At 43.2% G+C, this 12,726-nt stretch overlaps 1 protein-coding gene across 1 annotated transcript in view; it reads left to right on the top strand.

The window, feature by feature from the left end:
• Nucleotides 1–12,460, top strand: part of nsmfb (NMDA receptor synaptonuclear signaling and neuronal migration factor b) — a 38,028-nt gene extending 25,568 nt beyond the window's left edge. Inside the window, exons 9-16 of the mRNA XM_071898460.1 lie at nucleotides 15–142; nucleotides 750–833; nucleotides 2,764–2,797; nucleotides 3,228–3,298; nucleotides 3,847–3,926; nucleotides 4,628–4,730; nucleotides 11,204–11,279; nucleotides 12,363–12,460. Of these exons, the coding sequence (XP_071754561.1) occupies nucleotides 15–142; nucleotides 750–833; nucleotides 2,764–2,797; nucleotides 3,228–3,298; nucleotides 3,847–3,926; nucleotides 4,628–4,730; nucleotides 11,204–11,279; nucleotides 12,363–12,460 (674 nt within the window). The remainder of the gene's footprint in view (nucleotides 1–14; nucleotides 143–749; nucleotides 834–2,763; nucleotides 2,798–3,227; nucleotides 3,299–3,846; nucleotides 3,927–4,627; nucleotides 4,731–11,203; nucleotides 11,280–12,362) is intronic.
• Nucleotides 12,461–12,726: the final 266 nt, after the last annotated feature.

The following is a 12,726-nucleotide window of genomic DNA, read 5'->3' on the forward strand; positions in this document are numbered from 1 at the left end:
TGTGTGTGTGCCAGGTGGCGACCTGCAGACCTCCTCAGGGACACTAGATGAAGGGCTGGACGAGGACACCGACTGGGAGGAGGAGAGGGAGATGGAGAGAGTCGCCTGCGAAGGAGAGGACTTCATCCCACCCAAAATCATGGTGAGGTTCTCAGCGATCCACAAAAAAACAAAATCCTATTTCTGTGTTCACGTCTACCTATTTGATCTATTTGTAGTTTCCGGGACTTTGTGTACTGAAGAGTTTCTCTGGGGACAAACATGCACCCCCACCCCCCTCCACACACACACACCATGACCCAATTTTGGCTCCAGACCCAGGCAATGATAAACACTGATGTAAGCGGCTGCATGCTGTCACAAACATGAAAAAAAACAGAAAAGGCTGCACACATCCCAAGAGAGGAGAAAAAGATTTGACATCGGAACATGAAATTAGTGTGCAGACTTTTCTTTATTCTATTTATAATGATAATAATAAAGTTAACAATGTAGGGAAAAAAGCTTGCACACTTATTTCATAATAATAATCATTAGAATGTCAAAGAAAAACAACACAGAAAGGGTGAACAGCCTAACAGAACAGAGACAAAAAAGAAAGAAAACAGAACATTTAAAAAAATCTCTTCTCTTTCCAAAATCTCAGACCTGTACTTTTGTCTTTTTCATTCAGCAATCATAACTATACACATAAACAATTTTTAGTCTTGTATAATAAGTTTCTCTACCTGCTTCCCCTTTTCCCTCAGCTGATATCCTCCAAGGTCCCGAAGGCCGAATACGTTCCCAACATCATCCGCAGGGACGACCCCTCCATCATCCCCATTCTTTATGTGAGTAGCTGTCACCCACTGCCATCACATGTAGATTTCAGGCATTTAGCTCATCCAGAGTGACTTAGAATGAGCAAACACTGATTTGGGTCAGTCAAAAACAAATATGTCACCTTGTGCTTGTTTAATGTGGGATAGGAAGAACTGAAGAGGAGCTGTCACTCGTACATATTTGTTTAAAGCTGCAATAAGCGATTTTTCTGACCACTAGAGGGCGACAGAAACCGCAGCACATTTGTAGATAACACACAGCAAAGCCACGGCACTACGGAGGCCTACGAAGGACAAATGGAAGGATAAATGCTAATAGCTAAGCTAAACGTCTGCTGAGAAGTCTCGTCGGTTAACAGTCTCGGTTTTCCAGAACTAGCTCTCGCTAAAGGTTACATACACAATGGCAAGTGACGAGGCAGGTAGCAAGATTACTAGTTTAACAAGTTTACTCGCTTGCTTCATCGATTCCGCCATTACGAGAATTTTTTTCAGAGGTTTTAAACAGCCAAGCTAGTTTAAAAAAAAAGCTGCTGAATGGAGCGGGAGGAGCTTTGTTCTGGAGTGGAATTTGACAACAAGCTTTAGAAAAGAAGTGAAAACAGCAACACAGCTGCTGCTATGTGGATATTGGTTTATATCATTATGTCTCAATGAAATCTCCACATAGCACACATTAGTTTCAGGATTGGTTATAAGGTCTGATATTGCTTATTGCAGGTTTAATCATCTACAGTTTGTAAGAAAATATAAAAGAAGCTTTGATAGTAGACAAATGTGCAGGGAAGACCAAGGGAATCCAGAATAGCTTAGCAAGTGGTTTACAGCTATTTTCCAGTAAATCAGCAAGCAAACAAACAGTGTTACGCCTTATACTCTCTTACGGCTGCTGTCTCCATGAAGATTACAGTGGAAAAGAAGAGGAACAGCCACGCTACAGCTTAATGCTTCCTTGAAGCTGGTCTGGTTTTAATGAGTCTGGGGAGTTAAAGTGGGATAAATTGGGTGAAAACCAGTCGCTACAAACAAATGGAGAACTGTGCTTTGAGCTTAACTTGTTGAACATGACATGATGCTAGCCCGTGCACGAATGAAGCAGTCGCCCCTTGGGCCAGTCGGTAAATAAATGAAGAAGCCTTCAGGGGGGAATTGATTTTCAGGAAACTCGAAACGGTGGAAAATCCAATATGGTGTACATTGATGGTCCTGGAAACTCATTGCTGTGGTGTTTCTGCACCGCACTTCCCAGAGATCACCTGTCAATCAAACAGTGTGTCCAGTACTGTGACGTCTTTTTCCTTTGGCGCTCTTTTCCTTTTCTTTTCCCAGTTCTTCTTCTCTTTATTCCAAACAAACCGTAAATGTAAAACACATCACTTCTATGCACCAGAGGATTTTTCCTGATAAAGACCTACCAGACACCAGGTGTTTAAAACAGCAAATATAAAAGCTTTCATGAACTGGATATAGGTTGAATCACTGTGGTGTTATACCAGTTGGCGATAGACTGAGAATTCTTTGTAGGATAAAGCAAGCTTATATTCCTGGTTCACCAACCTCAGAATAATACCAGCAATGCATATAATTGAATAATCATTCTCAGGCTAATATGGCTTTTGCCCCTTATACTCCTTAGTATTGGTTTCTTGTAATGTCGGTGATCTAGAAATTGAAGCTTATTCTACTGTTCCACTCATTGTAAGTCATTCTGGATAAGCCAAATGCCTACAGTGTAAATGTGTTGTAGATATGAAATGGGAGAATCAGCCCTCTTATAATTACTTAAAAGAAAGAATAATGACAAAATATAATCTAATATGGATTTAAATGAACGCTAATGCTCTGTTTTGTAATTCAGCCAGTCGTTTTCATTTTGATTCAATAGCTGCTGAATAGGGTTTAATGAAATAATAATTCTGTCTTTATCTTTGGTTTAAAGGACCATGAACATGCCACATTTGATGACATCCTCGGTGAGTGCGATGTGTGCGTTTTTGCCTCGGCTCTCATGTGAAAATGACTCTCAGTGAGAAAGTGGAGTGGATGAGCTTGGAATGAGTTTCAGCTTGTTGGAGCATGGAAAGATGACTCATTGTTTTTCTGTGTGTTTGTATCTGTGCGTGTGTGTGTGTGTGTGTGTGTGTGTGCGCGTGTGTGAGACCTCACCTCAATCCTTTAGGGACTGCCAATTTATCTTTCTCACCATTATGGCCGAGTGGGAAAAGTGACACCTCTCTCTCTCTCTCTCGCTCTCTCTCTCTCTCTCTCTCTCTCTCTCTCTCTCTCTCTCTCTCTCTCTCTCTCTCTCTCTCTCCCTCTCTCCCTCCCTCCCTCCCCTCTCTCTCTCTCTCTCTCTCTCTCTCTCTCTCTCTCTCTCTCTCTCTCTCCGTGTCTCTCTCCCAGAGGAGATCGAGAAGAAGCTGACTGCCTACAGAAAGGGCTGTAAAATCTGGAATATGCTCATTTTCTGCCAGGTGAGTGAGAGGAGAGAGAAATCAGCTCTGAGAAATATCTTGACATTATTGGGTCGCATTTTCTTTCACAGTGAGTCATATTTGATAGTTATTGGTGCTCATACTGCTGATTGGTGCTCTCTAACCATTAATTGTGGACTCCAGGGTAAGACTGATACATCAGGCTGATATTTGCCTGTTATTAAAAATCACAAATTGGCCAGTCGGTGTCATCCACCTCCAATTTTTGGCATGAAAATTGTCAAATTTAAAGATACGTATTGAATATCGGTTATCAGCATTGATCCAAAAATATTAGTTTCAGAATTCAAAAACCAATACTGGTCAAACATAGTGGGTGGCAGGATCACCAAAAGGCCAGAGCTTATTTTCAATAATTTTTTCAAATTTAATTTTACTGTAGTTTCAGTTTGTTTTCTGACAGGATTTGCTAGTTTTAGTTTAGTTATCCATGTGCCAAGATTTACAAGTACCTTGAGTTAAATACTATGTATCAATATGATGTTAGTAGATTGATATTGATATTGATATTGAAACTCTTCTCCCAGGGAGGTCCGGGGCATCTGTACCTACTGAAGAACAAAGTCGCCACATTTGCCAAGGTGGAGAAGGAGGAGGACATGATCCAGTGAGACTCATTTTATTCACTTCATTTTATAAGTGTAACCAACACATGTAGACAGTTGTCGCGGTTGGAGGCGTCACCACCCATGGGTGTCAACTGGGTATGGCAATCGCGTCATATCGGATGCACCATAAATACGATAAAAAAACGTCAACCTGCTAGTAGTAATTACAAGTGGGAGATGTGGGTTATTTTTGTGGGCTCCGAGCTTTTATCAATATAATACAGCGAAAAGAGCAAGTAAAAATCATTTCTACAGAAAGACACTTCAGCGGAGCATTCAGGACCATTGTTCCCTCTAAGCTGATTGTTTGGTGACTTACATCTAATAATTTATCATAATATCAGTCAGAAGTGTAGTGGACATAAGCAGGTTTGGAAGATTTGTTGGCAAATGATATTAGATGCAGGGACGTTGCCTTAGCTTACGGTTTAGAAATTAGGTTTTTCGCTGTTACCTCTGTCTTTCGCAAATGAAGCAATGTGTGAATTCGACTTGGATGACTCAACAGCATATGGAAACACCGTGGAAGTCTCTAAATTGTGTTTAGAAATGTTATTTCCGTGCCGATGGTCATTTCTACTCCCACCAAACTGTCATGCGGTCCCTGACCTTAACAGCCTTGCAAACTCACTTTTCTCATTTCCTCTTCGTTTTTCTTTCTTTCTTTCTTTTTCACCTCTTGTCCTTCCTTCACGGCCAGGTTCTGGCGGAGGCTCAGCCGGCTGATGAGTAAGCTGAACCCGGAGCCCAACCTCATCCACATTATGGGCTGCTATGTGCTGGGCAGCGCTAATGGAGAAAAGGTACAGTAGTCTCCGCTTGGTATTCTGAGTCACTTCGAGCCTCAAGAACAAACAAGCACTCCCACGCTCCACTAGTTAGTGATCAAGTTCATTTAAAATTTCTGCATTCATCTGCAGCATGCAGCATACTCACACACACACACATGCACACACACACACACACACACACACACACTCACAGCCATATGCTGTCTATATCACGGTGCTGATAAATCATTTAGACAATCTGTTGGCTTTGCCTGTATTCACCTATAACTAATGAGGTGAACGCAAGAGCAATTTCTGCATATGCAAGAGGTAAAATAATGAAAGTGAGAGCAATTTTTGTGCATGTGAAATAGTGATTGTGAGTGATTTTTTTACGGATGTTAGGGGGCAAGAGTATGAATTATGGCCTAGCCAGCACCTTATGCTGCCTGGCTCCAGCTCTGAGCCTGCTGTCAGCCTGTCACACAGCACAGGCGGGGGGGGAGGACAATGAAGAGGAGGGCACACACACACACACACACACACAGCAATCCAGAGTGACAGGCAAATAGACTCCCTAACACCCACTCACTTGAGCTAGCATCACACACATACACACACACATGCACCCACTCACCCCTCGCTGCAATTACGTGCACACGCACTGACACACACTTTGCACACACACACACCTCCCCCAGCACCCCTGCCATGACCCTACCACCCCCACAGAGACCGACACACACTTAGACGCTACTATATGCACGCTCACTCACTCACATACATACACATGCCCACACACTGAAATATTCATGCTTTCTCATGCGGCCGCATCTACATCCACTGTGCTGCCGCTTCTTATGCTCACTTACTCCAACGCCCAGTCATCACTCTGCGCTGTGATGGTGAAAAGTCTAAAGGCATCTCCCTCCCACTTAGGGAAAGAGGTCTAAGGTCTAGATAAAGAATAAAGAATCTCTGGACATCAGAGATACAGTAGGTGCAGGGTAAAAGTCATCGAATGCCTACTGTATGCCTCTGTACCGCTGACCTTGTCAGCCTTATAGCTTGGAAGTGCATTGATTGTATGATGGGGCTAGGTGGGTAATGACAGAGATAGAGAAAATCCAAGCAACTCATATTGTCATTGGAAGAGGATTCATAACAGTATGGCTGGCCTTGACCAGGGAGCGAAGGCTGATGCTTGATTGAGGATTGGCTCGTTCTCCATCTTGATGCATCGAGATCGATAAACCTCTTAAAAGGTGCTACATGTAGCATTTTAAGATTAGCAATTCATTTTGAGGCCTCAACTATTGTGTCACCGGGTTAGATTTGGTGGGAAATCTACTGTATGGCTTTACGGCACAAAGGGGGATTGCTTTACAGGTCTTAATTTAGAGAAACACTAGCACTAACAATACCACTGTTGATGTTTAAAGGTCCCATATGGTGTAAAACAGGATTCCCCTTGCCTCTGTGATTATAAAGGAGTTGGATGTGCTCTCTAAACATGGTGAAAGTATCAAAACGCACAGTCGCCAACTAAATCCACACAATCCATATTAGAAAAGCGAGCCTCTAAACGAGCCGTTTGGACTTCTGTAACTTTGTGGCGTCACAAAGGTTCGCTCATTATCATTTTTGTAAGAAATAATAGATTAACAAAGTGTTTTTTTCAAAGTGGTTGAGCGGTTGTCATTGTTTATTACCGGAGAGTTTTCCCTACCTGTAGCTGCCGGGCTGCGGTGTCTGACGTTTCACTCTTGAAACGGTTAGCCAATCAGAACAGAGGGGTCGTTAATATTAATGAGCCTTAAAGACACAGCGACAGAAACAGCCTGTTCTTGGTAAGGCTCAGAGAGATGCTGGAAAATGAACGTGTAAACATGGATTGAGAGACACCACACACACAGCTTTGAATGGACCTCAAAACACAAAATAAAACACTGGAAAGTGGAGAATATGGGACCTTTAAAAATGACACATCTAGCACCTTTAAAATACAGTCGTCGTTTGCTTGATCTTTGGTTCTGTACCTTCCAGACTTGAAGAATTCCCAACAATATCAGCCCCTGGTGCTTGTTCACACTGCTCAGCCACAGCACACACACTGTCCTAATACAGTGCCATAGGTGTTTGAGTCACTGTGACATCTGACAGTTTCTCCACGGTGATTCGGTACAAGTCACAGGAGGAGGGGGATGAACAAGGAAGGGCTTATTCGCAGCATTTAGCAATTTTCCCCTTGCCGCTACCTGTGTGCACTCCTGCAAGCTCAGTTGGGTTGCCAGAATGCTTGTATCACCCTGCTATTAATAGACAGACTGAGCTACCTTCAGAAGATGCTATGCTCCTTCCAGCCTCACTCCCGACATCTCTACTATCACCCACCTTACATTGCGAAGAATGTACGTAAGAAGTCTTACGCCTGGGCCACACCGGAACCTGTTGCTTTTCATTTCGGCGCCCATGTTAACAGGTTAGAGCAGCCACACAGCCCGCGTGAGCAGCGCGGCTCAGGCGCGGTGCGGCTGCGGCTCATCTAGAGTCGCCTATTTTTTCCGTGTGACGCACGCGGTTCTCAGCAAAAATAGACAGTGTAGAATATGTCACAGACATGAAAAAATATAATTTTTTTTTTTAACTCAACACTTCCTGTTTCCGTTTCAAATTAAAAGCCCTCTAACGTTTCTGTGGACAGAATCCCTTCATTTGTTAACACAAGGCTTTTATTGTGAAATATTTGCAGGACCGTGTTGGCAGAAAATTCAGTGACTTGCACGGCTAAATTAGTGGAGTACCGGCTTTTAATTGTGGAAATACGGTAGTCATAGCAGAAACCCCAAGTAGGCTATAATTATATTATGTTAATAAGTTAAAAGAACATCAGGTGAAGGGCATTATTTTTCCGGTGTGCTCTCTCTCTCTCTCTCTCTCTCTCTCTCTCTCTCTCTGAACGAGGGTAAACAAAAACGACATATATATATATATATAATATATATATATATATATATATATATATATGTATGATGACATGAAATGAAACATTCTATGGCCATTATCAAAGGCAAACTCAATGTAGAAAGATAGGGCTGGAAGGCAGCGCCGCAGCAGCAACGCTGTCTGTGTGGACACCACAGGCGTGCGAGCTGCAGCAGTTCAGGGAGGTAGCCGTCACACACAGGTAGACGGTGTGGCCCGGGCGTTAGTTTTCTTGAAACAAGTGAAAAAGCTGCCAATGGGATGAGATAATTTTAGTCGTCTCCAGTACATCTCAAGTTGTTTCAATAACTTTCTTGAATCAAGTCACATCATCTCGAAACAAATGGAGTGACCTGGCTTATTTCAAGACATTCTGAAAGATCTGGTCAATGCTGAGAGCGGATACAGAGCAGTGGGGTTCTGGGACATCAGAACGTACTCACTGCAAAAGATGTCCGGCTTAACAATTCATTCAGTCTCATATTCAGTTTTCAAATCTCACTTTGCTTGAAACAAGTGGAAAATTTGGCCAGTGGGAAGCGATAAATAAATCAGAGGATCCACCAAAAATCTGGTTCCGGAAGCAGCAACTGGCAAAAGTCGAGGTAAATCACAATAATTTTTAATCTCAAACACAGAAACTTGGGCATCTCCGTGATAGTTAAACTGTTGCATTGAATTATTTTGCTCTTGTTAAAAACATGAAACAGTTTGAAAACAAAGTTGATGCCTTCACACCTCATGGTCATCCGCAACAGTTTACCGATCTTGGAGAAGCCCAAGTGTCTGTTTGATATTAAAATTATTGTGATTTATTTCAAAATCATCCCGTAACCCGAGTTCGGGTGAAACCTCGTTTCCAAGGCAACGTAGCCCAACCTCGCTGCTGGCAGAGCTTTCCCTCAGCCTGACGATGCGAGAGGGAAATGTAAGGAAATGCGAGTTGATCCCGTCTAAATCTCCATTTGCAATGCAATATCACATACCCACTCTCTCTTTCTCTCTTTTTCATAACTTGCATAAGTCAATAACTGGATAGCCTTGTCTTTTGCATTATGAAGTAAGCAGATAGAAAGTAACAGGTGTGTGTGTGTAGCCATGCACATCGGTGTATAGCCCGAAAGGTTCTAGTGATTTAATGGGAAAAATTATCATTGAACTGCCAGATTCACTGCATAAAAAGTATTCAGAGAAATAGTGAATTTTCAGAAACAGAGGTCAATAGGCTGAGCTTCATCTTATCTGTCTACAGTTTTCTTTTTGATATAGAATAAAGATCAGAGGAGTAGAAGTAAGAATAGATGACATATTCTACTCTCTGTTAAAACAGGCCCAGTGTTCTAAACATAATATACAGGCAGAAATCATATGATTTATGTTGGCACTTTGGCAGAATTAGAGTGAGGTAAAAGCAGCTGACTAGTCTAGCAGGCTATATATCACAGGTGCATTACATTGCTCATAGTGGCTTTCTGGATGATGACACCCAAGACCTCTGTGCAGGGTCCCCCCAGTAAAATCTGGCCATTTGCAGCACTGACTGTTAGTCCCGCCCTCCTCCCCCTCAGTTGGTCAAGTTCCTGCCCCAACGCCTGTCACTCATCTTGACGAGCTGTCATGCAGCCTGAAGCTGAAGTAACAGCATCCTAAAGCCTCCACAGGCGTTGAAGAAGCAGATGGCAAACGCAGCCAATCTGCAATAAAAAAAAAAAGCAACACTGATGTTCACTGTGTTTTTGAACATTTGGCTTCACTGTACCTTCTATAGGACATGCCCACAGGAGATGGTATACACCCCAAATCTTCCCAAAATCAATGCATTCCCCATTTCAAGCAAACTGGGGGGATTTGGGCATGAACACAAACATCCAATTTATTTATTATGTGAAATGAATGTGAAAAAAGTTGCATATTGCAGCTTTAAGACTCCTTACTGGATTACAGGACTTGTTAAAATAGATAGACACCTTCTGCAGGTGTCGTGGGCTTAATTCAGCAACACAGCAGTGATGGGAGGTTTGCACTTGATAACCCCGGCGACCTTCCCGCTCACTCGGTACGTTGACCCCCGGCCTTGAGAGGTCACACTCTATTGATGAGACACGCTGCTGGCCTGCCACTGTAAAGCCACAGGGAAATGTCGAGGTTAAGCTCCGGAGCAGGTTGTGTTAGCAGCCAAAGGTTTTCCCTAGTGGGTTGTGTGACCTTTGACCTTTCCCATTGAGTTCCAGTTGTCATGGTTATCGATAGGCCATATGCCCTGCCATGTCTCTGCCTCATTCATTGGTAAAAAGTGACATTTACAAGTGACACTCTTCTTGACTGATAACACACAACTGACAGTAGGTAAATTAAGTTCATGTCTGACTTGCAGCAACATTTTTAGCGAAATTTGTCAGAGTTTTTTTTAATTATTATTATTTTAATATGCTCTTTTGTAGCCATGAAATTAAGGCATTTAATTTTTTTTTCTTTGCTTAAAGAGTGTCATGGAACTCCTTCTTTTACATTGAAAGCAACAACCCCAAACCAAAGAGCGCTCCATGCACAAAAACCCAACAAGGGCACTCACCACCCTCTCCTCTTTGACCTGATGGATATCTAGCCTTTTTTGGAGGTGAAACCTTCAAATGCCATTTAGCTGCGAGGCTCCGTGGGTGACGACACACCGGCTGGCACTGGGCAGGACCCCGGGGAGCGAGAGGAGGGAGGGGCAGGGGAGGAGGAAGAGGACGAGGCACTGAAAGGGTGGTGAGGGGGCAAAGGCAGGAGAACAGGCGGTGTAATGAAGTCTGACAGGCTTGGTTCAGCTTCCAGGTGCACACATGGATCAATGCATGCATGTGCAGACACACACACACACACACACACACACACACACACACACACACACACACACACACACTGAGGTCCTCTTGGTAAGGTCAGTGCAGACGTGGAAACACACACAGGTTAACCTTTGGATGCAACCAGTGGTGTATAGTGGTAAACCATGGACATCATAATAAGGCAAAGAGCCACCAATGTAATTCCAGAAAAAGCATTAAATTATCCCTTAAAAGGCCCTATCCTCATTTAACTTACCTCAGACTGATACCGCTCATTATATATTACCTTTTACTTGGGTCATAAAGATTCATGGCAGCTTTAAAAGGGGGATAAAGTGAGTTCACATGCCTGGTTGTGACCCTACACTGACAGATGCTGCTATATAGACAGACAACATTACCATAAGTGCCTTTCACCTATACACAGCTATTCCTCTCTCAATGGCACACTGACCTTTTCATTTATATTCAGATGCAGTGCTGCATGGATAAAAAAAGAGAGCACTGTAGTCTCTGCACTTGGCCTACTGCATCATCATTGGTTTGTTTGTTTGTTTGTTTGTTTACCCTGATGGCATTTTTTGAATTGAAATGAAGTATTCCCTCTCTCTCTCTCTCTCTCTCTCTCTCTCTCTCTCTCTCTCTCTCTCTCTCTCTCTCTCTCTCTCTCTCTCTCTCTGTGTCTCTCTGCAGCTGATTCAGATGCTTAAGAGGCTGATGAGACCCCACTCTGTGGAATTCAAGTCCCCACTGGAACTGTCTGCGCAAGGTTAGTGCACTAGAAACACACACACACACACACACACACATACATACAGTACATACTACACAGTGCAGTTTTGTTTTTCTAATATCTGCCTTCACAGAGAGCGCACACATATTCCGTACGTCTCGACATGCACAAATGCATCCACTGTGACATGCACACACACACACACACGCACAAACATACATACAATATCTTATTGATTTTCTGCTATCTGCCTTCGCCAGTGTTCCCACTGAATATTAATAGCGGGCATTAATCAAAGCTAGTAAGTCGGTCACTGACGAAAACACATTAGGGAGTGTAAGCAAACATACACACGTGAACTCTGCGAGCTATGAACGCACCCCTCATCAGTCATTTTCCCGACATGTATCGATGCCACGCTAATTATTTTCCAATTAGAATCTCATTACCGCTGCTATGTGTTTTGTCCTCCTCTGTTGACCCACAACACTCACCTTGCTCTCTTTCTCTATACTCTTTATTTCCCATTAACCTCAATCTGGAATACTGGGGAATAAGGCTTTGACACTCATTCGTATTGTTGCACAGGGTGTAGAAAGATGGAGGAAAATGATGATTTTTTACAGTCTTTCAATTCAGCTGTAGCCTAATATAAGGATGCATTTATTCACATTTCATAGCATACTTGCTCGCTCCTTTTCTTTTTTGCCTGTACTCTTATTTCCCACCAGCACCAGTTGCATTCATATTGCTGTACAGAGTGTGGAAGGATGCAACAATAGGTCACATGATATATTTTTAGACCAATGTTTTTGGTGTAAAAAAAAAATGTGACTACCACTTCACTTGCAGTGGTGCTAATGAGGCATTATAATAAGGCATCTTAAGTGCATCATAAGCAATATAAGCGAGTGCATGATAATTCTTATAATCAGAGCATGACATAATAAACACAATGTAGGGGGTTGAATACTGTATGGTTAATGACAGGGTTGTTAAATTTTCTGATGTTTGCCTTATGATGATATTGGAAGGAACGTTTCTCTATGCTTCTAATAGGCTTGTAATCTGCTTGTCATGCACACTTTGTCACCTTCTCTTCATCTCTTCTCTCTGCAGGCAAGGAGATGATCGAGATGTACTTCGACTTCCGCCTGTTCCGCCTGTGGAAAAGCCGCCAGCACTCCAAGCTGCTGGACTACGACGACCTCCTGTGACACCGCTCACCTCAGTCGGGCCTGTTGTGCCGGTTATCTCATGGCTGAGCCTCCTGTATGGCGACAGGGCGTTGGTTGAAGCCCCCCCCCCCCCCCCCCCAGAGGCCCCTAGGCCACTCTGCGGTAGAGCTGGAGCGGCGGTGCCGTTGCTTGGGTCTTTTTACCCTCCGAAGGCAGGGGCAGGTCTGTAGATTAAGCCAGTGTCACGAGGTGTCCTTTTCCTCCCCCTATCCATTTTCACTTTCTGCCACTCTCTCCATGGAAGA

Source organism: Centroberyx gerrardi, chromosome 8 (assembly GCF_048128805.1).
Source record: "Centroberyx gerrardi isolate f3 chromosome 8, fCenGer3.hap1.cur.20231027, whole genome shotgun sequence".
Classification (NCBI taxonomy): Eukaryota; Metazoa; Chordata; class Actinopteri; order Beryciformes; family Berycidae; genus Centroberyx; species Centroberyx gerrardi.